Raw genomic sequence first — 27,242 nt, 5'->3', positions numbered from 1 at the left:
CCGGGGCCTGCCCCGGGCCTCGTACGGCGGGAGGTGGGGCTGGGAGCAGAGTCCTGGAGGGCCTGGCTGCAGGGGAATGAAGCCTCCGCCTTCTCGGGCAAGAGCCTTTAAATACGAGCGCGGGCCAGGGGCTCGGGGTGCGGCCTTTGGCAGCCTGAGCGAGGTACGTGGGTCCCGGCCCATCCTGCGGAGCCCAGCGCGGGTGCGGTTGCAGAAGCTGCTGCAGCACGGTCGGGAGGAAAACGCTGTCCGGGGTCGCGTCGGGGCTGAAAAGCGGGTAAGCGCCGCACCCCGGCTGGGCCAGGGGCGGGGAAGCGGGGTGTGCAGGCAGCGGCGGGCAGCGCGCGCCGTCCGGGCTCACCGTCTCGACCCCTGGAGGCTTCAGGGCTTCCCTGGAGAGGGGGCTGCCTCGGCCTTTCCATCGAGACGAAGCCTTTCCCATTTCACCACAGCACTTGGAGAGATCAATGACATCTCCCCTCTGTTTCGGAAAGCGAATGCCCATGGAAGGAAGCGATCCTTTCCACGGGACCTCCTTGGGGTCTCGGGGCCCTGGTCTTTTGTGTGGGGTTAGATCTGCTCTTGAGGGGACGTGGGGGAGGGCCCCGCTTTTATCTGGCCTCCCCTCTTAGTGTGAGGACGAAATCCTAACTGCCGTGTGTGCTGCCCACCAGGTCGCCGTGGGCCGCTACCCCAGAGATCTGTTCACCTCAGGTCAGGAAAAGATTTCCTTGGAGGCTTTTGGAGACCGTGTTTGTGTGAGATCTTGAAAAATTGTAAAAATCTACTCATCAGATGATTAAGTAGGGTTGGGTATTCCGGTATGGGATTCAATTATGTAGAATAGGGGTTCAGTGGTAGGGAGCTGTTCATGGATATAGAGGAGTGGCTGTCTATCCGCTAACCTCAGAGACACAGTGAGCCTTTGAGTTTCTTCAAATCCCCTATGAAAAAGAACAGTAATGTGGTGTTTCTTCAGAAGGGTTCTGGAGATGTAAAATGAAAGAGTTGACTGTCCGCTCTGAGATGTGTTTTTGACTTCCCAGCATCTGGTCTTAAGTGCTACACAACCTAACCTTGGTTTTCTTTCACTGTGCATTTGTACAAGCTCTCTTTTCCCCTTATCCCCCTCTTCTCTCCCCCTCTTCTCCTCTCCCTTTCTGTCTGTCTCTCTCTGTCTTTCTGTCTGTCTCTCTGTCTCTGTCTCTGTCTCTGCTTCTCTCTCTGTCTCTCTCTTCTTGCCAGTCCTGGGTCCTGAACTCTGGGCCTGGGCGCTAACCCTCAGCTCTTCAGCCCAAGGTTAACGTTCTACCACTTGAGCTACAGCGCCACTTCCGGCTTTTTCTGCTTATGTGGTGCTGAGGAATTGAACTCAGGGTCTCATGCACACAAGGCAAGCACTCTACCACTGAGCCACTTTCTTAGCCCCCTCTCCCTTTTTCTTTATGCTAGGGACTCAACCCAAAAGTTTACACTGGTGCTCTATCCATTGAACTACATCTCCAGCCATGTATTTCTTTCTCCCCTATTGATAGTTCATTGCTTTATTTATTTATTTTTGGGCAGTTACTAGGGCTTGAACTCAGAGCCTTGGCACTGCTCCTTAGCTTTTTGCCCAAGGCTGACACTCTACCACTTGAACCACTGCCTTCATTTCTGGCTTTTTGCTGGTTAATTGGAGATAAGAGTTTAATGGAATCTGGGAAGGTGGCTCAGTGGTAGAGTGCTTGCCTTGTATGCATGAGGCCCTGGATCTCATGCACCACATAAGCAGAAAAAGCCAGAAGTGGCGCTGTGGCTCAAGTGGTAGAGCGCTAGCCTTGAGCAAAAGCAGCTCAGGGACAGTGCCCAGGCCCTGAGTTCAAGACCCATGACTGGAAAAAAAAAACATAAAAGAAGCTAGGCATCAATGGCCCACGCTTATAATCCTAACTACTCAGGAGCTGAGATCTGAGGATCAAAGTTCAAAGCTAGCCTGGGCAGGAAAGTATGAGCCACTTATCTCCACCAAACTACCAGAAACGCCAAAAGTAAAGCTGTGGCTCAGGTGGTAGAATGCTAGCCTTGAGCAAAAGCAGCTCAGAAACAGTGCCTAGGCCCTGAGTTCAAGCCCCAGGTAACATACAACAACAACAAAACCCCAAATAAATATATGAAAGTAGATATAGAAAATGGAATCAGAAAACATCTGTTGTGGATGTTTAAGCCACATCTTCACATTTCTTGTTGAAACTTCCACATGAATTGCTTATTTGGTTTTGCATGGTCAGTGCAAGCACCTACTTCAGTACTTTGATCTGCAGGCCACACTTTGTATAAAATGCCAAGGAAGGAACCCAAAAGGAAGTCCTAAAACACATCCAGTACAGGTCCACCTGCCATCAGTGCACTGTGCTGGCTGCTGTATGCAAGGGAAGCTGAAATCTGGTCTCACACTCAAGGTGGATAAGAAGATTCTGGGGAAACATGCTCAAGTTCTTTAGGGAGCTAAAGGAAAAGGAATGATAATGATAGTACTCAGATTGCTTGCTTTAAAATGCTATGATCAGTGGCTAGGAAGGTGACTCAGTGATAGAGTGCTGCCTTGCATGCATGAGGCCTTGGGTTCAATTCCTCAGCACCACATAAGCAGAAAAAGCTGGAAGTGTTGCTTGGCTCAAGTGGTAGAGCACTAACGTTGCGCTGAAGAGCTGAGGGACAGCACCTAGGCCCAGACTTCAGGCCCCATGACCACCACCACCACCACCAATAATAATAATAATAATTCTGTGATCAGCCATGTGAACTAAACTACTTAAACAGAAGTCTGCAAGTTGGCCTTATGAAGAGTTACTCATTTAACTAATACCTGTGGAAGGGCCCTCATTGGAGGTGTTGAGAATATACTTGTGAACAGCAGTGGATAACAACCTTGATCCATCTTTTTAAATTGTGAACTCCTTAAGCCCAGGAGTTTCTGCAAGTAGACATTGATCTATGTTTATTCCATGAATGTTAGCAGAGCCTCTCTTAACGGAGATGTTACAGGTTGTTTTTGCTATTTTGAGACAGTTTCATGGTAGAACTCACTTTGTAACTTCTGCTGGCCTGGAACTCACAATTCTCCTGTGTCAGCCTTCCCAGAGTTGAGATTACAGGTCTGCGCCATCAGGCCTGTCTATCAGACTTGATAGACTCTCTTGTTTGTGTGTGTCAGTCCTGGGCTTGAACTAAGGTGCTGTCCCTGAGCCTTTTGTGCTCAAGGCTAGCACTCTACCACTTGAACCACAGCTCTACTTCTGTCTTTTTGGTGGTTAATTAGAGATATGAGTGTCCAGGACTTTCTCTGCTCAGGCTGGCTTCATTCACATGTGATCCTTAGATCTCAACCTCCTGGTAGTTATGATTACAGGTGAGCAGTCAGCAACCAGCTTTGTGTGTGTGTGTGTGTATGAAAATAGTCCTGGAACTAGTAGAAACAATTTTTCTCAAGCCAGATGCCAATCTTCGCTCCTGTAAAGGTGGGGGCAGCTACAGTGATTACTGATAAGCTTATTCAGGATCACATAGGTGTGAACTTCTCAGACAGTTCCTCTGTTAGCCCTTAGTGCTTGTAATGTAGTCTTTTTAAAAAACATATACTCTTGGGCTGGAAAGTTGGCTCAGTGTAGAGCGCTTGCCTTGCATGCCTGAGGCCCTGGGTTCGATTCCTCAGCACCACATAAGCGAAAAAGAAAAAAACCCGGAAGTGGCGCTGTGGTTCAAGTGGTAGAGCGCTAGCCTTGAGCTAAAGAGCTGAGGGACAGCGCCCAGGCCCAGAGTTCAGGCCTCACGATCAGACCCAAAAAAAAAACACAAAAAACATATACTCTTAAAAAAATTTTATTAATAGCCACGCACCAGTGGCTCATGCCTGTAATCTGAGCTCCTCAGGAGGCTGAGATCTGAGGATCACAGTTCAAAGCCAGCCTGGGCTGGAAAGTCCAAGAGATTCTTACCTCCAATTAACCATCAAAAAAAAAACAGAAGTAGGGCTGGGAAGGTGGCTCAGTGGTAGAGCGCTTGCCTTGCAAGCGCTTGCCTTGTGGGTTCGATTCCTCAGCACCACATAAGCAAAAAGAAAAAAGCCAGAAGTGGTGCTGTGGTTCAAGTGGTAGAGCGCTAGCCTTAAGCTGAAGAGCTGAGGGACAGTGCTCAGGCCCAGAGTTCAGGCCCCACGACCGAACCAAAAAAAAAAACAACCAGAAGTGGCACTGTGGCTCAAGTAGTAGCATGCTCACCTTGAGCTGAAGAGTGCAGGGACAGCTCTCAGGCCCAGAGTTCAAGCCCCACCACCAACCAAAAAAAAAAATTTACTAGTAGTATAAGGTGATAGAAAGAAGGTTTAGAGTTACCTAAGTCCGGTAAAATGTATATTTCCTTTTGAACAATTTCACCCTTCCTCTCACTCTTTTTACTGTTGTCTTTCTTTTTCTTTTTCTTTTTTTTTTTTGTTGGTTGTAGGGCTTGAACTTAGGGCCTGGGCATTGTCCCTGAGCCTCTTTGTGCTCAAGGCTAGGGCTTGAGCCTCGGTGCTACTTCTGGTTTTTGAGTGGTTGATTGGAGATAACGGTCTCACAGGGGGGTCTGGGAAGGTGGCTCAGTAGTAGAGCGTTTGCCTCGCATGCAGGAGGCCCTGGGTTTGATCCCTCAGCACTACATAAACAGAAAAAGCCGGAAGTGGTGCTGTGGCTCAAGTGGTAGAGCGCTAGCCTTGAGCTGAAGAGCTGAGGGACAGCACACCCAGGCACAACTGACAAAAAAAAAAAAATTAAGAGTCTCACAGGGACTATTCTGCCTGGGCTGGCTTTGAACTATGATCCTCAGATCTCAGCCTCCTGAGTAGTTAGGATTACAGGCGTGAATCACCAGCACCTGACCCCACTGTAGTCTTTTTCTACCTGTACAGTTTTCTCTTTCCCTATTGTAGGGCATCTGAAGCCTGAAAGTAGAAGGGGTAGAATGGAAAAGTAGAAGATGACAGAAATAAAGATAGACGGTTGCCAAAGTAAAGTAGTTCACAAATGATTTTGAAGAACTTAAAGTGAAAATCTATGTGAAATCTTTGGTAACTACAGAAACCTTTACTCTCTCTGTCTCCTTTTTTTTAAAATTAATGTTGAAATGAAATTTAAGATTGCTCTATACCTAAATGGAATCTGCTGAAGCCAAGCTAAGCATATAGAGGACACTTAAGTCTGTTTTCTATTGTAGAACAATTCCTGAGATGTAACAGAAATTTCTTGGTTCTAGAGATTGGCAAATGCAAGATAGAAAGGCTGACGTTGGCAAGGGCCATTTTTGCTATGTCATTCCCTAGAGGGGGGGCAAAGAGAAATAAAGCAAATTTGAATCTTTAAGCTCTTAGAATAGGCATTAATCTGTACACACAGGTAGAACACTCCAGAAAGAAACAATTCCTGAGGAGAAACAAAGGAGGAGGCAACAATGCTTGATAAGAAATGTACTCATTATCTTTTTTTTTTTTTTTGGGTCCGGTTGTGGGGCCTGAACTCTGGGCCTGGGCGCTGTCCCTCATCTCTTCAGCTCAAGGCTAGCGCTCTACCACTTGAGCCACAGCGCCACTTCCAGCTTTTTTTTCCTGCTTATGTGGTGCTGAGGAATCAAACCCAGGGCCTCATGCATGCAAGGCAAGTGCTCTACCACTGAGCCACCTTCCCAGCCCTTGACTCATTATCTTGCCCATGTAATTGTAGCCACACTCTGTACAGTATTTTCACAATAAAATTAAATAAAAAAAAAAAAGAATTCCTGTTAAGGCCTCAAATTCCCGACCTTTAGGAATTAAGTTTGTAGCACACGTTTTGGGTAAACATTCTTTTTTTGGAGGGAATAGTAATGGGGTTTGAACTCAAGGCCTTGAGCTCCCTAGGTAGGGACTTTACCACTTGAGTTGTGCCATGCCTCCTGCTCTTAGAATATACATTCAAACCACAGCAGAAAGTCCAATCTCAGAGGCCAGTTCTGGACTGTGGAATTACTCTTCCTCTCACCTGGGGCCTGGCACTGTCCCTAAATTCTTTTGCTTAAGGTTAGTACTCTGTCACTTTGAACCACAGCTCCACTTCTGGTTTTCCAGTGGTTAATTGGAGATAAAAGTCTCAGGAACTTTCCTGCATGGGCTAGCTTTGAACCATGATGCTCAGATCTCAGCCTCCTGAGTAGCTAGGATTACAGGCGTGAGCCACCAATGCTGCTCCTGCTGCTGCTTCTTTCTTCTTCCTTTGTCTTTCTTCTTCTGCTTCTGCCAGTATTGGGGCTTGAACAAAGGACTTGAGTACTGTTCCCTCATCTTTTGTTCAAGGCTAGAATTCTACCACTTGAACCACAGCTCCACTTCTGGTTTTTTGTGGTTAATTGGAGATAAGAGTTTCATGGACTTTTCCTGCCCAGGCTGGCTTCAATCCATATTGCCGCATCTCAGCCTTTTGAGTAGCTAGGATTCTAGGCCTGAGCCACTTATGCCTGGCTCAAGGAACTACTCTTAATATTTATCACAATTCAAACCTATTGAAAACTTACCTGTATACACCAACCTTTAAACAAGAATTGTACTGGTTTGTAAATTTACACTGGAACTTTCCATCAGAGATTGAAGTTGTCCTAGTTTATTAAACTGACTGTAATTTGCTTCTTGACTTTCTAAGTATTAAGTCATTATAATCCTTATGATTCTCTGCCAATAATATCAGTTACTATAATTTTTTCCATCTGTTTCAGGCTAGCAGAGAGAGAACAAGTTAGGCCATCCCATTGGAATGTTATTTTTTAATCACTATTTCCGTAATTTCTATGAGTGAATGTAGGAAATCTTTCCAGATATATTGTCACTTTGGCAACATTTGTAAAGTATGATGAATGTGTGATGTGATTTCTTCAACTTTGCGTTTTAATGCTAACACTTCATTCTTTCTGTCTCCACTCTAGTTTAGTCATGTTTGAAATTAAGAAGATCTGTTGCATTGGTGCGGGCTACGTTGGAGGACCCACATGCAGTGTCATTGCCCATATGTGCCCCGAAATCAGGGTAACTGTTGTTGATGTTAATGAATCAAGAATCAATGCATGGAACTCTCCAACTCTTCCTATTTATGAGGTAAATACATCAGACCACTCCTGGTTGTTATTCTTTGTTTTATCTTTGTTAAACATATGTACTATTACCATGAACAACTACGGCTACAACTGATAAGAAATTGGATGAAAAAAATCAAGATACAAAATGTTGTTGACATTGGTTGAGGGTATAGCTCAGTGATAGAGCACATGACTAGAATATTCTAGGCCCTCCCCTGCATTGCAGATGTAAATAATGTTAGAACATTTAAAAAATGTCAAGTATGTACAAAAAATAAATGATTCTCAACATTAGAAAATTAATAGCCAGGTACCAGTGTCTCCTGCTTGTAATCCTAACTGCTCAGGAGGCTGAAATCTTGAGGACTGAGGTTAGAAGACAGCCAGAACAGACATATCTGAAGGATTCTTATCTCTAAACATAAAAAACTAGAAGTAGGCTGGGAGCTGGTAGCTCACACCTGTAATCCTAGCTACCCAGGAGGCTAAGAACTGAGGATTGAGGTTTGAAGTCAGCCTGAGATATATCTGAAGGATTCTTATCTCTAGTTAAGCATAAAAAACTAGAAGTAGGCTGGGGGCTGGTAGCTCAGGCCTGTAATCCTCATTAGTTGGGAGGCTGAAATCTCAGGATCATGATTCAAAGCTAGCCAGTGCAGGAAAGTCTGTGATACTCATCTCCAGTTAACCACCAGAAAACCAGAAACGGCACACAGCTCCCTTACACAGGCTCCCCAAACCCTTATTCCAGTTGGGCCACAACTCAGAAACGATGAACTAATCCATAGTCATCTGTTTGGGGCCACCACAGGACTGAAACACATTTCATCCTTAAAGGTCTTAAAGAGGGGGCTGGGAATGTGGCTTAGGGTAGAGTGCTTGCATGAAGACATGGGTTCGATTCCTTAGTACCACATAAACAGAAAAAGCCAGAAGTGGTGATGTGGCCCAAGTGGTAGAGTGCTAGCCTTGAGCAGAAGAGCTCAAGGACAGCACCCAGGCCCTGAGTTCAAGCCCCTAAAAAAAAACAAAAACAAGGGGCTGGGAAAGTGGCTCAGTGGTAGAGCGCTTGCCTTGCAAGCCTGAGGCCCTGGGTTCGATTCCTCAGCACCACATAAGCAAAAAGAAAAAAGCCAGAAGTGGCGCTGTGGCTCAAGTGGTAGCACGCTAGCCTTGAGCAAAAGGCATAGCACTTAGGCCCTGAGTTCAAGTCCCTAGACCAGCACCAATACCCCCCAGAAAAGAAAAGGAAAATAATCATTTAGAGCCCAGGCTCCAGGTGGCACTGTGGCTGTGATTATTTTGATTAAGTTGATTAATTTTTTTAAATTATTTTGTTATTAGTATTTTTTTTGGGGGGGGTCTGGTCATGGGGCCTGAACTCTGGGCCTGGGCTCTGTCCCTCAGCTCTTTTTTTTTTTCTTTTTAGGTCCGGTCGTGGGGCCTGAACTCTGGGCCTGGGCACTGTCCCTCAGCGCAAAGCTAGTGCTCTACCACTTGAGCCACAGGGCCACTTCTGGCTTTTTTCTTTTTTCTTATGTGGTACTGAGGAATCGAACCCAGGGCCTCAGGCATGCAAGGCAAGCGCTCTACCACTGAGCCACCTTCCCAGCCCCTTGTTATTAGTATTATTTGGTTAAGTTTATTATGTTTATTATTAAGTTCTGACAAAAGTAATATTGCTAAACACAAAGTGGCATATATCATATAACTCCATTTTTTTTGGGGGGGGGGTCCAGTCATGGGGTGTGAACTCTGGGCCTGGGCGCTGTCCCTCAGCTCTTTAGCTCAAAGCTAGCGCTCTACCACTTGAGCCACAGTGCCAGCCCCTATAACTCCATTTTAAAAAATCTTTTTAATTTTTTTATTTTTTGTTGATCGTGGGGCTTGAACTGTGGGCCTAGGCGCTGTCCCTGAGCTTCTTTTGCTCAAGACTAGCACTCTACTACTTGAGCTACAGTACTACTTCTCACTTTTTCTGTGTATGTACTGAGGAATCGAACCCAGGACTTCATGAATGCTAGGGAAGTATTCTATCACTAAGCCACATTCCCAGCCCATAACTGTTCAAAAATAGGCCAGCTAATGTTTGATGGTTGGGTTCAATGTGGTGGTAATTTGGAAAAGAAATGAGTAAGAAAAGTCCTGATTTATATTTAAAAAAAAATTTTTTTTTTTTTTTGGGTCCGGTCATGGGGCCTGAACTCTGGGCCTGGGCGCTGTCCCTCAGCTCTTCAGCTCAAGGCTAGCGCTCTACCACTTGAGCCACAGCGCCACTTCTGGCTTTTTTCTTTTTGCTTATGTGGTGCTGAGGAATTGAACCCAGGGCCTCTGGCATGCAAGGCATGCGCTCTACCACTGAGCCACCTTCCCAGCCCTATTTTTTAAATTTTTTATTGTAAAGATTCTATACAGAGGGTTACAGTTACAGGAGTAAGGTAATGAGTACACTTCCTATTGAGCATTGTTACCTCCTCCATTTTATTCCCCCTACTATCCCTTCCCTCCCTACCTTCCCCGAGGTTCTTTTTGAAAAGCCCTGATTTAATGTGGTATTCTTTTACTTATTACAGAAATAATATAGTAGTATTGTTAAGATTTAACAATTAAAATTATTTGTTGGTGTGCTACTAGAGAGCAGCATCTCTCAGGCTCTAGATTTATTTGATCCCTAGCACTGCAAACAACTCTCTCTCCTGACTCTTATTTTGATATTACCATATTTATTGAATAATCATTACCAAGCACTGGTGGCTCATGCCTGTAATTCTAGCTATGCAGAAGGCTAAGGTTGAGGTTCACAATTTGAAACCATCCTAGGCAGGAAAGTTCATGAGACTCCTATCTCTAACCACTAAAAGTTGGAAGTGGATGTGTGGCTTAAGTGGTAGAGTGCTTAACCTTGAGCTAAAAAACTCAGGGATAGCCAGGCGCTGGTGGTTCACACCTGTAATCCTAGCTACTCAGGAGGCTGAGATCTGAGGATCACGGTTCAAAACCAGCCCTGGCAGGATACCTTCCAAATGCTGGGTTACACGTATGTGCTAACACACCTGAGATGATCCTTTACTTTTAACAAACATTAATTAGATTATCTCATATGACTGGTAAGCTGTATGAAAAAATCTTTTCCCTTTTTCTTTCTAGCCAGGATTAAAAGAAGTAGTAGAATCCTGTCGAGGAAAAAATCTATTTTTTTCTACGAATATTGATGAAGCCATCAAAGAAGCTGATCTTGTATTTATTTCTGTAAGTAGTTTTCCTTACTGTGTGAATTTTGATGCATTTATATGTATATAAAACTTACTGAGGAGCTGGGAATGTGGCTTAGTGGTAGAGTGCTTGCCTTGCATGCCTGAGGCTCTGGGTTCAATTCCTTAGTACTACATAAACAGAAAAAGCCAAAAGTGGCCCTGTGACTCAAATGGTAGAGTGTTAGCTTTTAGCAAAAGAAGCTGAGAGACAGTTCCCAAGCCCTGAGTTCAAACCCTAGGACTGGCAAACAAAAAACAAAAAACTTACTGGCCAGGCACAGGTGGCTCACACATGTAATCCTAGCTACTCAGGCAGCTGAGTCCAAGGGTCACAGTTTAAAACCAGTCCAGGCAGTAAGTCTATGAGATTCTCATCTCCAAAAAGTCCAGAAGTGGAGCTGTGGCCCAAGAGCACTAGCTTTGGGCAAAAGAATCTCAGGGACAGCAGCCAGGTCTTGAGTTCAAATCCCAATCCCAGTATTGGCACCCAGAAAATGAAACAAATCTCTTACTGTTCAATTTGCTATTAAGTTACAACATTGTTTAATAAGGAGAAGTCCAGTTGAATTTTGATTGTTTCCTTGTCTACCATATAATCATCTGGTCATGCATATCATTTCAAATCACTGAATAAATAAATTCAAATAAAGTCCTAATAAAGCTGGGTGTGGTGGCTCATGCCTATAATCCTAGCTACTCAGGAAGCTGAGATCTAAGGCTCATAGTTCAAAGCCAGCATAGCAGGAAAACTCCGTGAGACTCTTTTTTTTTTTTTATTGTGAAAATACTGTACAGAGGGGTTACAATTACATGGGCAAGATAATGAGTACATTTCTTTTTTTTTTTTTTTTTTTTTGGGTCCGGTTGTGGGGCCTGAACTCTGGGCCTGGCCGCTGTCCCTCAGCTTTTCAGCTCAAGGCTAGTGCTCTACCACTTGAGCCACAGCGCCACTTCTGGCTTTTTTCTTTTTGTTTATGTGGTGCTGAGGAATCGAACCCAGGGCCTCATGCATGCAAGGCAAGCTCTCTACCACTGAGCCACCTTCCCAGCCCATATATTTATAATTTGAAGTGAAGAGAATCAATTTGCAAACTTACAGACATGTCTTACCCAAGTAAATTCTGTTCCTGTACTCATTTTAAATTGATTAGTATTTGTTGACTAAGTTATCAGACTAGCCACAGATAACCTTTATCTTATCATATGGCTTAGCAATTTATTTCTTGTTGCCCCTAGTAGCCATCTACTGAAATTTTCTTTCTATGATGGTATCACCAATTGGTATCTGAGGTGTGGTGGTTTCTGACCTTAGGAATAAAGGGAATGTTAGGCTTGTGTGAGAAAGGAAAGAAACATCATGGTGTCCATGAAGCGTGTATGTGGTTGATTGTAAATGTGGAGGAAGGAGCTAGGTTCTGGCTGGGGGGATGAATGCGATACTGGGAGGCTACGTGAGGGACTGGCCAAGTTACCCAGTGTCTACACTGTTATCCTAGATGACTGATGTGTCATCTAGGAAAGCTTTAGGCACTTTGGGCACAGGTTGAAATCCTGTAGGAGGAGGAATTGTCCCTAAATGAACATGATTTGATGCGTGGTTGAATCCATATGGAGTCGCAGCAGACTTGGTCCAAAGCTGAGGACAATGAACAAGAGCCTCCACAGTGATAAGTGAGCACAGGCCTTTCAGGAGGTATCCTTGAGGAAATGCCGTCATCTATTGTAGTGTTGCCCTGGTGTACTAGGTCAGAGGCTTTGTCTGTGCGATTGATGGCTTTTTCTGGATGGAATAATATAGAAGAAGCAATGGTTCACCCTTAAGCAGACACACGCCTCCAGCTCTAGCTGTTAGTAGATCTCTATTTTGTAAAAGAACTCCTACAGTGAATCTACCTGTTGGGACAGTGGTGGAGTTTGTTAGATCATTCTCTGAGGGCCTTGGTGAGTTGTGGTAACATACACTGAGGTGCTTCCTGTGGTTGAGCCAACCACTCCCAGATCCCAGTAACTAAGGGAAGGAGCATCAGAGCTATTATCTTTTGGCATTGTCTTTTGTCTATTATAGATGCCCCAAATTATTGTAAGAGAATCTTTTTTTTTTTTTTGTCGGTGGTAGGGCTTGAACTCTGGGCTTGGGCGCTATCCCTGCGCTCTTCAGCTCAAGGCGAGTGCTCTACCCCTTGAGCCACAGTGCCACTTCCAGTTTTCTAGTGCTTTATTGGAGATAAGAGTCTCACAGACTTTCCTGCCCAGGCTGGCTTTGAACCATGATCCTCAGATCCTGAGTAGCTAGGATTATAGGCGTGAGCCACCAACGCTTGGTAAAGAGAGAATCATTTTTATCTCAGAGCTCCTTTACTAGGGAAAATTGTCTGATCATCTCCCATCTCCAGCCAGTTTCACTTACCTCCTCTGCACCCTCGTCCCCTGCCTTCCATATCTAAGGGATATGCTATCACTCCATGCATATAAAGAACTTTGTCCTCTTGCTTTTCACAGATCAATTTCATATTCAACTTCTGATTTATTTTTCTTGGTTCCTTTACTTAGTCTCTCATTAGGTGGTAAGGTCATCAAGGGAAGAGAATTAGTGTTCCTTAATGGTAGTTCAAAATCATTTCTATCTGTGGTATACTAGGACACTCGTAAGATCGCAGCTATTAAGGAGGCTGAGGGTCACAGGGCCCAGGCCAGCCTGATCTATGTGACAAGATCTTGTGTCAAAACAACAATATGAACAATAAAAAAATTCTATATATTCTCATTAAGCTGTTTACTTTTTAGAGTACTTCAAAAGCATTGTAACACTTGAGCTAATTTTTCCAGAGCATGTGATTTTCATTTTTTAATAGTCACTGAAACAGAGGAAGCCTGCCTCCAATATTAACATGTTACTGATAAAGCCGAGAAATAAATGCTTAGCACTTAGCACTGGATGCCAGTAGTGCAGGCCTGTAATCCTAGCTACTCAGGAGGCTGAGATCTGAGGATTATAATAAAATACAATTACAGCCTGGACAGAAAAATTCTCAAGATTCTATCTCCTATTAATAAGTAAAATGCTGGACTGTAGGTATGACTCAAGTGGTAGAGCGCTGGCCATGAGGAAGCAAGCCAAGCATGAGCATGGTACCAGCACAGGGGAGAAAGAAAAGAAAGAAAAATAAACTATGAGTCCTTTTAACAAATTAAGGAAGCCAGGCCAGGTGCCAGAGCTTGTGTCTGTAATCCTAGTTACTTAGGAGGCTGTAATCTAGGATCACAGTTCAAAACCAGCCCAGGCAGGAGTGTCGGTGAGACTCTTACCTCCCACTAATTATCAGAAAACTGGAGGTAGAGTTGGGGCTCAAAGTAGTAGAGTGCTAGCCTGGAGTGAAAAAGCTCAGGGAACGTACCCAGGTCCTAAGTTCAAGCTCCACTACCAACAACGACAAAAAAGAAAGCCTTTGTGAATGATGCCACAGTTTCAGAATGCTATTAATATCATAAAAATAAGGAATGGTGAAGATTTTTTTTTTTTGGCCAGTTGTGGGCTTAAACTCTGGGCCTGGGTGCTGTGCCTCAGTTCTTCAGCTCAAGGCTAGCACTCTACCACTTGAGCCACGGCACCACTTCTGATTTTCTGAGTGGTTATTGGAGATAAGAGTCTCATGGACTTTCTTGCCTGGGCTAGCTTTGAACTGTGATACTCAGAACTCAGCCTCCTGAGTAGCTAGGATTACAGGGGTGAGCCACCAGTGTCTGCTTAGGAATGGTAAAGAATTTTAAAGTTTATTTTTAAGGACTATGATAGTATATTGCATACGATAAGGAAAAGTAGAGAAAGCTTCATTTCAGTGCCTTCCTTTAGATGAGAACTTTCTCATTCCTTATTATCTCAAGGGCATAGTTTGTACCTGCCTATTCCAGTACAGTAGCTACTCAGCAAAAATGTATTGAATGAGTTCTGCAGATGTTTCTTCTAGTGATTATATTTATAAAATGTATTATTTGGGGGTGGGTGGGGGTAGGGGATGTAGCTGAGGAGGTGGGAGGGAAGGGATGGTAAGGGAAAAACAAAGGAGGAGGCAACAATGCTGGATAAGAAATGTACTCATTTCCTTGCTTATGTAACTGTAACCCCTTTGTACAGTATTTTCATAATAAAAATCTTAATTAAAAACTGCAAAAGCAAAAAAAAAAAAAGTATTATTTGGGGCTGGGAATGTGGCTTAGTGGTAGATTGTTTGCCTAACATGCATGAAGCCCTGGGTTTGATCCCTCAGTACCTCATAAACAGGAAAGACCAGAAGTGACACTGTGGCTCAAGTGGTAGAGTATTAGCCTTGAGCAAAAGAAGCTCGGGGACGGTGCCCAGGCCCTGAATTCAAGCCTCAGGACTGGCCAAAAATAAATAAATAAATAAGAGAGTTATTTCCATGGACATATTAGAGTGTGAAAACCATACACATGGATGGTACCTGATTTCACACTATCTGGTGATAACGTGGGATAGACCAAGGAAATACTCTGGAAACCACTGAGCGTCTCACAGGTTCTCTTCTTCATCAGGTGAATACTCCGACAAAAACCTATGGTATGGGGAAAGGCCGGGCAGCAGACCTGAAGTACATCGAAGCATGTGCTAGACGCATTGTGAAAAACTCCAATGGATACAAGATTGTGACTGAGAAAAGCACGGTTCCAGTGCGTGCTGCAGAAAGCATTCGCCGCATATTTGATGCAAACACAAAACCAGATTTGAATTTACAGGTATGTGAGTGTGTACATTTGTTTATATATATACAATATACAGAATATGTTATATATATATACATATACATATACAATGCAAATGTATGTATATATATACATACATATAGACACACACATATTTATCTGTACGCATTAGAGTCTGGTTCTTCTGTAAATACTGATGCCTTCAAGTTTCTTGTGATTAATTCTAGCCTAAAACTCTCCTTTGCATTGGGGTTCTAGGTGCTGTCCAACCCTGAGTTCTTGGCAGAGGGAACAGCCATCAAGGACCTCAAGAACCCAGACAGAGTACTGATTGGAGGGGATGAAACCCCAGAGGGCCGGAGAGCTGTGCAGGCGCTGTGCGCTGTGTATGAGCACTGGGTTCCCAAAGAAAAGATCCTCACCACCAACACTTGGTCATCAGAGCTTTCCAAACTGGTTAGTGCATGGATTTCCACTGTTCTTTAAACTTGTTGTTCTTGGACAAAGTCTTATGTAATTCAGGCTGACCTCAAACCTGTGATCCTCTTGTGTCTCCTTCCTGAGCACTGGAATAACAGGTTTGCACCACCACACCTCATTTTTTAAACATTTTTTTTTTTTTTTGGTCATTTGTGGGGCTTGAACTCAGGGCCTGGGTGCTGTCCTTGAGCTTTTTGTTCAAAACTACTGCTCTACCATTTTGAGCCACAGCTTCACTTCCAGTTTACTGGTTGTTAATTGGAGATACGAGTCTCATGGACTTCCCTGCTCAAGCTGGCTCTCAACTGTGATCCTCAGATTTTAGCCTCCTGAGTAGCTAGGATTACAGATGTGAGCTACTTGCACTGTTCTTTTTGGGATGGGGTCATTCTGTTTAGTCTATTTGGTCCAAGCTATCCTCCTAACTCCTGGGCTTAAGTGATCCTCTTAGATAGCTGGGATTATAGGATCAATACTTTCCATTAAATTTAAAGCCAAGTGTTTATTTCCCTTAAGCTTGACAAATTTAGGTATAGGATTGTTTTTTTTTTTGGTCGGCCGTGGGGCTTGAACTCTGGGCCTGGGCGCTGTCCCTCAGCTCTTCAGCTCAAGGCGAGCACTCTACCACTTGAGCTACAGCGCCACTTCTGGTTTTCTGGTGGTTTATTGGAGATAGGAGTCTCACGGTCTCTCCTGCCCGGGCTGGCTTTGAACCGCGATCCTCAGATCTCAGCCTCCTGAGTAACTAGGATTACAGGCGTGAGCCACCAGCGCCAGGTGGTAGGATTGTTTTTTGTTTTAATTTTGGCTAGAACAGGATTTGAACTCAGGTTCTTGAGTTTACTTGAGCAAGCTTGCTTGTCCATGGCACTACCACTTGAGACATGCCTCCAGCTCCACTTTTTGCTAGTTACATTTGGAGATGGAATCTTGTGGATTTTACTACCTAGGCAAATTTTGAATTGAAATCCTCTGGATCTCAGCCTCCTCAGTAGCTAGGATTATGGGTGTGATTTACCCATATCTGGCTTTTCTGGTTGTTTTTGAGACAGTGTTTTGAGACAGTGTAGTAGAGGGTGAATTGGAGCTCATGATTCTCCTTCTTCAGTCTCCCAAGTGCTGGAATCACAGTTATGCACCACCATGTCTGACTCACAGATTATCTATCTATCTATCTATCTATCTATCTATCTATCTATCTATCTATCTATCTATTTTTGCCAGTCCTGAGGATTGAACTCTGGGCTTGGGCGCTGTCCCTCAGCTCTTCAGCTCAAGGATAGCGCTCTACCACTTGAGCCACTTACAGTTTTCTGGTGGTTAAGTGGAAAGAAGAGTCTCATGGACTTCCTTCCCGGGCTGGCTTTGAACCTAAGATCTCAGCTTCCTGACTACCTAGGATTACAGGTGTGAGCCATTGGTGCCTGACTTAAAAGTTTATACTTTTGAAGAAAGTATTTTTTGCACATTTGAGTTATAAAATAATTTTCACAAAGAGGATCACATAGACTATAAGGTATTCAAGAAAATTGTCACATTTGAATCAAATGTTAGCTGCTACGGATGATACACTACTGTAAGAATGTGTTCATCCCTCTTTTCTGCTTTCATTCCCTGGTGATCATTGGTCTTTTCCTGATTGAGGAGACCACACCCTGTCTTCTCAAGTCAAGCCCTCAGTAGCATTCATATCTCTTTACTAATTCAGGTCAACTTGGTGAAGTGGAATACTATGTCTCAAGTTTCTACTTCGGCTTATTCTGCTTCTCCCCCTCTCTTATTAAAGGCAGCAAATGCATTTCTTGCCCAGAGAATCAGCAGCATCAATTCCATCAGTGCTCTGTGCGAAGCTACAGGGGCTGATGTGGAGGAGGTGGCCACGGCTATCGGCATGGACCAGAGGATCGGAAATAAGTTCCTGAAAGCCAGTGTGGGTAAGTTAAATTCTTTTCTCTACCTGAAGAGGCTTCACTTAACTGGATTTCTAACTTTATGAAATTCTCTTCCCCTTCCCCCCCAGTCGTGGGGCTTGAACTCGGCCTGGGCGCTGTCCCTCAGTTCTTCAGCTAGCACTCTACCACTTGAGCCAAAGCATCACTTCCAGCTTTTTCTGCTTATGTGGTGCTGAGGAATCAAACCCAGGGCCTCATGTATGCAAGGCAATCACTCTACCACCGAGCCACCTTCCCAGCCCCCATGTGCCAGTTTGTGCATGTGAGCACTGTGCTTTTTGTAATAATTTAGTGCCATGTTTCTCACATTGTTGTGCTTTGTGTGTGTTGGTACTGGAACTTGAGCTCAGGGCCTGGGCTCTGTCCCTTGTGACCTTCTTCTGCTCAGGGCTAGCACTCTACCACTTGGACCATGCTTCAGCTTCCAGATTGTTTGGTAGCTTTTAGTGGAGATCAGGGCCTCACAGACGTTCCTCCACAGGCTGGCTTCAAACCTTGATCCTCAGATCTCAGCCTCCTGAGTAGCTAGGATTACAGCTTTGAGCCTCCAGGCACAGGCCAAAATGCCATCTAATGTTTTCCCATAGGGAGGCCACAATGCCCTCACAAGCGTGGAGGGAAAACTTGAGGTGACAGGTAGTAGACCAATAATATATATTAAATAAGAAGTAAGATACATGTAAGAAGTACATGTAGCAATGTGCAGATGCTTGAGGAACCTGCCAATGTATATATTTCACAAATAGAATATTTTACACACTGGGCAACAGGCAGACTTTCTAGTGTTTCTAGAGCTATATGTCATATATAGCCTCAACACTGGCCCCCCTGGCTGTTTATACTTTTTTTTTTTTTGGTGCTGGTCCTTGGACTTGAACTCAGGACCTGAGCTTTTTCTGCTCCAGGCTAGTGCTCTCTACACTTGAGCCATAGCTCCACTTTCAGCTTTTTTTGGTGGTTAGGTAGAGATAAGAGTCTCACAGACTGAGCTGGGTGCCTGTGGCTCATGCCTGTAATCCTAGCTACTCAGGAGGCTGAGATCTGAGGATTGTGGTTCAAAGCCAGATGGGCAGGAAAGTCGGTGAAACTTTTTATTTTTTTTGGGGGGGGGTGGGGGGTAGGTCCAGTCATGGGGCCTGAACTCTGGGCCTGGTCACTGTCCCTCAGCTCTTCAGCTCAAGGCTAGCACTCTACCACCTGAGCCACAGCGCCACTTCTGGCTTTTTTCTTTTTGCTTATGTAGTGCTGAGGAATCGAACCCAGGGCCTCATGCATGCAAGGCAAGCGCTCTACCACTGAGCCACCTTCCCAGCCCAATTAACCACCAGAAAACTGGAAATGGCGCTGTGGCTCTAGTGGTAGAGTGCTAGCCTTGAGCTGAAGAGCTGAGGGACAATGCCCCATGACAGAAAAAAAATAGAGTCTCACAGGCTGGGCTGGCTTCAAACTGCAATCCTTAGATCTCAGCCTCCTAAGTAGCTGTTGTGAGCCACCAGAGCCTGGTAAATATATTAATTTTTAATATCTGAATTTTGTTACTGAAAAAACATGTAGTACAAGCCCTATGATGTACTGTAAAATTTGTCCCATGATTCAGTTTTGGACTCATGAAAATACCACATTTCTCTTTCTTCAGGATTTGGTGGGAGCTGCTTCCAAAAAGATGTTCTAAATTTGGTTTATCTCTGCGAGGCTCTGAATTTGCCTGAAGTAGCTCGTTATTGGCAACAGGTATTAAATAATCTTTTTTTGTTTTTGTTTTTGCTGCTCCTGGGGCTTGAACTCAGGGCCTAGCCAATGTCCCTGAGCATCTTTGTGCTCAAGGCAAGTAGTGCTTTACCACTTGAGCCACAGCACCACTTTCAGTTTTTTCTGAGTAGTTTACCAGAGATAAAGTCTCACAGACATTCCTCTGTGGGCTGGCTTCAAACTGCAATCCTCAAATCTCAGCCTCCTGAGTAGCTAGCATTACAGGCATGAGGCACTGGTGCCCAGCTTGTATTCATTAATCTGGATAGTCAATAACTTCTGGTTAGATTCCAATTAAACATGTTACCCTTGGTGTAATGCTTTTAGTGAAGTTTATTCCAGGAGCTCAATTTACTTATTTCAGATTTACTTATTGGCATGTTTTGTCTTTTTTTTTCTTCTCTCTCTCTTTTTTTCCCCCCTACTCCTGAGGCTTGAACTCAGGACCTAGACACTGTCCCTGAGCTTCTTTTGCTCAAGGCTAGCCCTCTACCACTTGAGCCCCAGCCCCACTTCTGGCTTTTTCTGTTTATGTGGTATTGAGGAATCGAACCCAGGGCTTCATGCATGCCAGGCAAGCACTTTACCACTAAGCCACATTCCCAGCCCTGGCATCTGTTTTTGATTTAGCCTTTTTTTTTTCTGGCTAATTGACTATGATAGATATTTCTGACACATCAATATTTCTTATAATTTTATAATTAAATTTCCTTCCCAAGTAAATCAAGAATTAGTATAATCCTGAATTATAATTCTCTACCAGAAAAGCTATAACTAAGGAAGAATGTACAGTGTGATACTTTCAAATGGATTGCACTTGTTTTCCTGTATGTGCCAGTCGTGAGGCTGGACCTCAGGGGCTGGGCACTGGCCTTGAGCTTTCGTGCTCTAGCCTAATTCTCTACCACTTGAACCATAGTTTACTTCTGGCTTTTTGGTGGTCAGTTGGAGATAACAGTCTCACAGACTTTCCTATTCAAGCTGGCTTCAAACCACGGTCTTCACATCTCGGCCTCCTGAGTAGCTAGGATTACAGGCATAAACCACCATTTTCTTTTCAAATTGAATGTTTTCCCTCTTGGTCAGTGCTGGGGTTTGGTCTGAGAGAGCACATGTCCTCCATACTATTTTAGTTATTTTCAGGCTGGATCTTGCATGTTTGACTAGGACTAGCCTCAGACTTTAAGCCTATTTCAGTCTCATAAATAGTTGGGATTATAGGAAGGTGTCACTATGCCCTCCTAGTTCTTTGAGGTAAGGTCTAGCTAACTTTTTTTAAAAAATGTAAATCAGGCAGGGCGCCAGTGGCTCTTGTCTATAATCCTAGCTACTCAGGAGGCTGAGATCTGAGGATCCTGGTTCAAATCCAGTCTGGGCAGGAAAGTCTGTGAGACTCTTATCTCCAATTAACCACCAGAAAACCAGAAATGGCGCTGTGGCTAAAGTGGTAGAGAGCTCACCTTGAACTGAAGTGCTCAGGGACAGTGCTCATGCCCAGAGTCCAAGCCCTACAACCAACAACAACAACAACAAAAAGTAAATCAATTTATTTATGAGACTAATGGATACATAAAATAGTTTGTGAATACAATAACTTGTAATGGCATGGAATATCATGATGACATAATGTTTTCAATTGAAAACAGAATATAAAATGTGCTTGAAGTTGACAGCAGCTGTCCTTCAAGCCTAATCTTCCCATCCTGGGTGGCAATACTCATGAGATCTGAGGATAGCGGTTCAACGTCATCCTGGGCAGGAAAATCCTTGAAACTTATCTCCAATTAATCACTAAAAGCCAAAAGTGGAGCTGTGGCTGTAGTGGTAAGGCATCAGCCTTGAGCAAAAAAGCTCAGGGTTAGTGCTGGGATCCTGAGTTCAACCCCAGTACTAGCATCCACACACACATACAAGAGTAATAATGCTACAATATGATCAAAGTATTTTTTGTGCACACAGAACAATAGAAGAATGAACCTTAACTTGTTGAAATGAAACTTGTTGGTTGATAGGATATATTGTTGGGACCTATAGAACTGTCACACTGAACCACCCCCTCCCCTATGTATAACTAATGCATGCTAATACAAAACAAATCTTTTGGCTGGGAATGGGGCTTAGTGGTAGAGTGCTTGCCTATCATGCATGAAGCCCTGGGTTCGATTCCTCAGTACCACATACACAGAAAAAGCCAGAAGTGGCTCTGTGGCTCCATAGAGCACTAGCCTTGAGCACAGAGAAACTCAAGGACAATGCCGGGGCTGTGAGCTTAATTAAGCCCCAGGAGTGGCAAAAATAAATAAGTAAATAAAATCTCAAAATAATAAATGCAGTCTAAGAGCACAGTTGTCCCTTTCGTTTCAGGTCATAGACATGAACGATTACCAGAGGAGGAGGTTTGCTTCCCGGATCATAGACTGTTTGTTCAATACAGTGACTGATAAGAAGATAGCTATTTTGGGGTTTGCATTCAAAAAGGACACTGGTGATACGAGGTATCAGTTCTTTAACACAGTTCAAACCTTGTTAGAGCGTTATCTCTTATCCTGGCCAGGTGTGGATGCGTCTGTAGAAATGCATGTGACTTCTGTACATATTGGCACTGAGTGGGATGTGTTTAATGTAAAGCAATCGAAATGATAGTAAGAGCTGAGCACTAGTGGCTCACGCCTATAAGCCTAGTGTTAGGGGACTGAGATCTGAGGATCACAGTTCAAAACCAGCTGGGGCAGGAAAGTCCTTGAGACTGTTATCTTCAATTAACCACCAAAAGAAGTCAACAGTAGAACTGTGGCTCAAGTGGGCAAGTGCTATCCTTGAGCACAGAAAAGCTCAGGATCAGTGCCCAAGCCTAGAGTTCAAGTCCCAGGACAGGCACCAAAAAAAAGAAATGATAGTAAGAAAAAAAATTAGAGGCCTAGGACATTTTTTTTTTTTTTTTTTGGTCGGTCGTGGGGCCTGAACTCTGGGCCTGGGCGCTGTCCCTGTGCTCTTCAGCTCAAGGCGGAGCGCTCTACCGCCTGAGCCACAGCGCCACTTCTGGTTTTCTAGTGGTTTATTGGAGATAAGAGTCTCACAGACTTTCCTGCCCGAGCTGGCTTTAAACCGAGATCTTGAGATCTCAGCCTCCTGAGTAGCTAGGATTACAGGCGTGAGCCACTGGCGCCCAGCTACAGGCCTAGAACATTTTATATAATAAGATACATTAGTGTAGTATTAGTACATACTATTATGTTAACACCAATTATATACTTGTCATTAATATGTTCATTATGTTGTATTGGATATATTTTGTTTATATAATAAAAAAAAGGATTCTTATCTCACTAGGTAACTTAAGAAATAAAATCTTATCTGCATCTTATAGAATTAGGATATAATGCCAAAGCTAGCCAAGCATGGCAGTGATGTCTGTAATTAATCATACCACTTGGCAGGCAGCAGGAGGGAGAGTTCAAGACCAGCCTGGGCTTTGTAGTAAGAGCCTGTCCCAACGGCTCTATCTCCTGGCCCCAATTAAAAGAAAAGGAAGGGAGGGAGGGAGGGTGAAGTAGAAGAGGCGTCCATTTCCAGCGGCACTGGTTTGTTCCTGCAGAGAGTCCTCCAGCATCTACATCAGCAAGTACCTGATGGACGAGGGCGCCCATCTCCACATCTATGACCCCAAAGTGCCCCGCGAGCAGATCGTAGTGGATCTCTCCCATCCCGGCGTCTCCCAGGACGACCAAGGTGGGGCTAGGAGTAACCTTGAGAGTCGTTTTGTGCACACACTGCCACAGTTCTCTAGAAAGGTCTGGCTGTTCCATCTTCAGCATTTCTGTCACTGCACTGTCCTCTGCTCAACTGCATTTCTCTGAAATTCAACTCTGAGACACGCTGTCCTCAACTTGAAGCCGTCAGCCGTGGGGACAGTGCCCGAGCACTGTTCCTAAGCCTTTTTTTTTTTTTCTCTCAAGCCCGTAGTGTTCTAGCACTTGAGCCACACCTCCACCTCCAGCAGTCCAGAGTCTCTCTCAGACTTTCCCGCCTGGGCTGGCTTCCACCTGCAATCCTCAGATCTCAGCCTCCTGATTAGCTAGGATTACAGGCGTGAGCCAACAGCAGCCTGGCAAGTCCAGCCACTTTGGTGGGGGCTGGGATGTAGCTCCCTGTTTCCCTCTCCCCATTGACTGACTTCAAACGCACGGCTCCACCTGTCAGGCACTCAGAGCTTTACAACCCTGATGCTGAATACCTAACTCAAGCGAACTTTCTTGCTGCTGTTGTTCCAGTGGCCCAACTTGTGACCATTTCCAAGGATCCATATGAAGCGTGTGATGGCGCCCATGCTGTTGTCATTTGCACTGAGTGGGACATGTTCAAGGTGAGGTGACAGAGATGACAGAGTTATCTTCTAGAGGCATTGTAGTATCGGGGTTGTCTTCATGCGTATGTTTCATTGCTCCTTTGGTGTCTTTCCAGGAACTGGATTATGAACGCATTCATAAGAGAATGCTGAAGCCAGCCTTCATCTTTGATGGGCGGCGTGTGCTGGATGGGCTCCACAGCGAGCTGCAGACCATTGGCTTCCAGGTAATCAGCATCTTGAAGTTACCCTGTGATGTCACTCTTGGCTGTTATTATTGCCAGCTCAGCCGAGGTGTCCTTTCTAGCTTTCCGAGGGTCTGGGCATGGGGTGGGGGTGGCTATGGTGATGGAGGGAATACTCAGCCTTGGGAGCTGTGCTTGTGTGTCCCCTCCGCCCCCCCCTTCCCAATGTGGGGAAAAATCTACCCTCCACATCCCCGACTGCCTGAAGAAATGAAGGGGCGGGGCCTTGGGTGACCACCTGCTGTTCCAGCCACACCCTGGAGATGCTCAGTGAAGTCGGAAATAAGAGCATGGCGCTTCAGTGAGACCAGCCTGTTCTCATTTGTCAATCATGGAGTCTTTGAGAAGACCACACAAGTCTCAGCCAGAACAGAGCATTGGTGTCCGGCAATATTCTCAGTCCTACCAGGACTTGCACCAATACGAATAAGCAGTTGCTTTCCACTTTGTCAGGTCAGGCTGCCTGTGGAGCAAGAGGGGTCAGGTTAGGGAGGATGAGTGAGTATGGCAGGAGATTGCTGTCAGCATCGTGCCTACCCCAGGTAGAGAGCAGGCACCATCCAATAGCTGGCCGATGCATCTCCATGCACTGTCTTGCTTGAAGGAGGTCCAGTTAGGCTTCATCTGCTACTCAGAAATACCACATCTGCTTCTCCCAGCCCTGCACAGGCTTGCGTAAGGTCCTTCTCACTTCTGATCCAGAGCTCTCTTCTCATTCATGAGTCACATACGTGTCTGCTGAGTGTCCCACAGACTTTGGCGACTCACCATAACCCACCCCTCTGAGTCACAGCGTGATTTTCCCCATTATGACTTAAATTCTGGAATTTAAGTCTTTCTATGATGTAAGATATATTTTCCCTAGTTGCTTGAATTTCTCTTCTGGGGGAACAAGTTGTCCAGAGGAAACAGTCAAAGGATTTTGAGAAGCTGGGTGTGGTGGGTCAGGCTCGTCCTCCCAGTCTCTCGGGAAGATGAAGGCAGGATGAGTGAGAAATGGAGGAGACCCAGCCGTGGCAAAGTTAGTAAGACTCTATCTCAAAAAACAAAACAGAAAGGCTAGGAAGGTGGCTCAGTGGTAGAGCGCTTGCCTTGCATGCATGAGGCCCTGGGTTCAATTCCTCAGCACCACATAAGCAGAAAAAGCCGGAAGTGACACTGTGGCTCAAGTGGTAGAGTGGTAGCCTTGAGCTGAAGAGCTGAGGGACAGCGCCCAGGCCCAGAGTTCAGGCACCACGACCGGCAAAAAAAAAAAAAAAAAAAGAGAGACAAAAAACAGAACAAGAGCTGGAGACATAGTTCGAATGTCTAGACAAACACTGAGTACCACAGCATTGAACAAAAAGTTTTTCTTTGTGACTAGTTAGAATAGTTAACTTTCCCTACTAGGTTTAGAAATCAGCCAGGCTAGATTCACTACAGTGTGTTATCACTAGATAAGACAATGAGCTAACATAAAGCAGAAGCCCCTTCTTTGTTTTTGAGTCAGAATTGAATAATTTCTAGTTAAAAAGAAAAAACAACAATTCTGCTTTCGAAGGGAGATAAACTCACCATTACAAACCAACTAGAGTCTTTTTAAAAAATTAAGACCAACGGGCTGGGAAGGTAGCTCCGTGGTAGAGCGCTTGCCTTGCATGCATGAGGCCCTGGATTCGATTCCTCAGCACCACATAAGCAGAAAAAAAAGCCGGAAGTGGCACTGTGGCTTAAGTGGTAGAGCACTAGCCTTGAGCTGAAGAGCTGAGGGACAGTGACCAGGCCCAGAGTTCAGGCTCCACGACTGGACCCCTCCCCCCCAAAAAAAAATTAAGACCAAGTAGGTTTTTTCCCTCCTACTTGATTCCCCTGGGCTTTATTTTCTTAAAAAGAATAAAGCCAGAGCCAAGTGCCAGTGGCTTATGCCTATAATCCTAGCTACTCAGGAGGCTGAGATCTGAGGATAGCAGTTCAGAGTCAGCCTGGGCAGGAAAGTCCATGAGACTCTTATCTCCAATGAAAACCAGAAATGGCACTATGGCTCAAAGTGGTAGAGAGCTAGCCTTGAGCTGAAGAGCTCAGGGTCAGTGCCCAGGCCTAGAGTTCAAGCCCCATGACAATAAATAAATAACTAAAAAATAAAGCCAACAACAAGCACCTGAAGTAGTGTCTTAAAAAAAAAAAAAGGGCTGGGAAGTTGATCAGTGGTAGATATTATCTGTGTTTCTGCCCTGCATTACAGAGTTGTTAAATATATATGTATATATAAATATGTGTGCATATGTGTTGTGATTACTAATATTTCTCTTTTTAAAATATTTTTCTCTTCAGATTGAAACGATTGGCAAAAAGGTGTCTTCAAAAAGAATTCCATATACTCCTTCTGGTGAAATTCCAAAGTTTAGTCTTCAAGACCCACCTAACAAGAAACCTAAAGTATAGGCATTGCTGTTTTTTACCTATGATTATTTTGGTACTTCATTGTTTAATGAAACTATTTTTTTAATCATCAGATTTATACTAGCTACATGGATATTAGTATATCTGGTAATTATGAATCAATATTTTTTACATATTTTTATATTATTGTTAGCTCTGCAGTTTAATAAGTAGAAAACAATCATGTTTGTTTTAATGGTGTCAAGTTTTTTGTAAAAGCAAAATTAAACCTCATTTTTTTGTATGCTGATCCTGGGGCTTTAACTTGGGCTAGGCACTGTCCCTGAGCTTTTATACTCGGGGCTAGTGCTCTACCACTTGAACCACAGCTTCACTTCTGGCAATTTTGGTGGTTAAGTGAAGGTAACAGTCATAAGGGGCTGGCTTCAAACCACAATCCTGAGATCTCAGCCTCCTGAGCAGCTAGGATTACAAGTATGAATTACGAGCACCGGGATCAAATACTTTTAACTTAACAAATTACATTGATAGCACTTTAATATTGCATCACAAAGGGAAAGACTTTAGTGGCTTATTTGCTTATTACTAAACATGTGTTTTGAAACCATGAAATTATTGTGCTACCCCGGCCTGGTAAAGTTCTTTCTTCCTTCTGGGTTTGGGTGTTGCTTTTGTTTTTGCTTTTTTATGTCTTTTGACATGGTCTTATGTAGATCAGGCTGGCCTGGAACGTGGAATCTTCCCATCTCAGCCTTTCAAATGCTGGGATTACAGCAGTGTACTAACCATGCTCAGCTCTTTTTGTCTTAACCAAGATGTCACTGTCTTTTTTCTTAAGCCCCAAAAGATCATTACTGTATTTTCAATAACTCTAGCTCCAATAATTTTTTCTTTAGAAAATTATTAGGACTAGGAATGTGGCTTAGTGGTAGAGTGCTTGCCTAGCATGCATGAAGCCCTGCATTTGATTCCTCAGTACCACATAAACAGAAAAGGCTGGAAG

At 44.2% G+C, this 27,242-nt stretch overlaps 1 protein-coding gene across 2 annotated transcripts; it reads left to right on the top strand.

The window, feature by feature from the left end:
* Ugdh (UDP-glucose 6-dehydrogenase) lies at positions 1-26,528 on the top strand. Of its 2 annotated transcripts, none has more exons than XM_042678396.1 (12): positions 1-163; positions 6,967-7,135; positions 10,264-10,365; positions 14,922-15,122; positions 15,348-15,545; positions 17,356-17,503; positions 19,158-19,252; positions 21,635-21,765; positions 22,866-22,999; positions 23,542-23,633; positions 23,732-23,842; positions 26,171-26,528. In XM_042678396.1, exons 2-12 carry the CDS (start codon positions 6,974-6,976, stop codon positions 26,279-26,281), a joined length of 1,485 nt encoding a protein of 494 aa, XP_042534330.1. In that variant the 5' UTR covers positions 1-163; positions 6,967-6,973; the 3' UTR covers positions 26,282-26,528. The 2 variants fall into 2 exon arrangements, with proteins under 2 accessions (XP_042534330.1, XP_042534329.1); XM_042678395.1 differs by having other exon boundaries at positions 1-277.
* The last annotated feature ends 714 nt before the right edge of the window (positions 26,529-27,242 follow it).

The sequence above is a fragment of the Dipodomys spectabilis genome, unplaced genomic scaffold (assembly GCF_019054845.1).
Source record: "Dipodomys spectabilis isolate Male_0828 unplaced genomic scaffold, ASM1905484v1 ptg000043l, whole genome shotgun sequence".
Classification (NCBI taxonomy): Eukaryota; Metazoa; Chordata; class Mammalia; order Rodentia; family Heteromyidae; genus Dipodomys; species Dipodomys spectabilis.
This window is presented reverse-complemented; position numbering and strand designations above follow the sequence as displayed.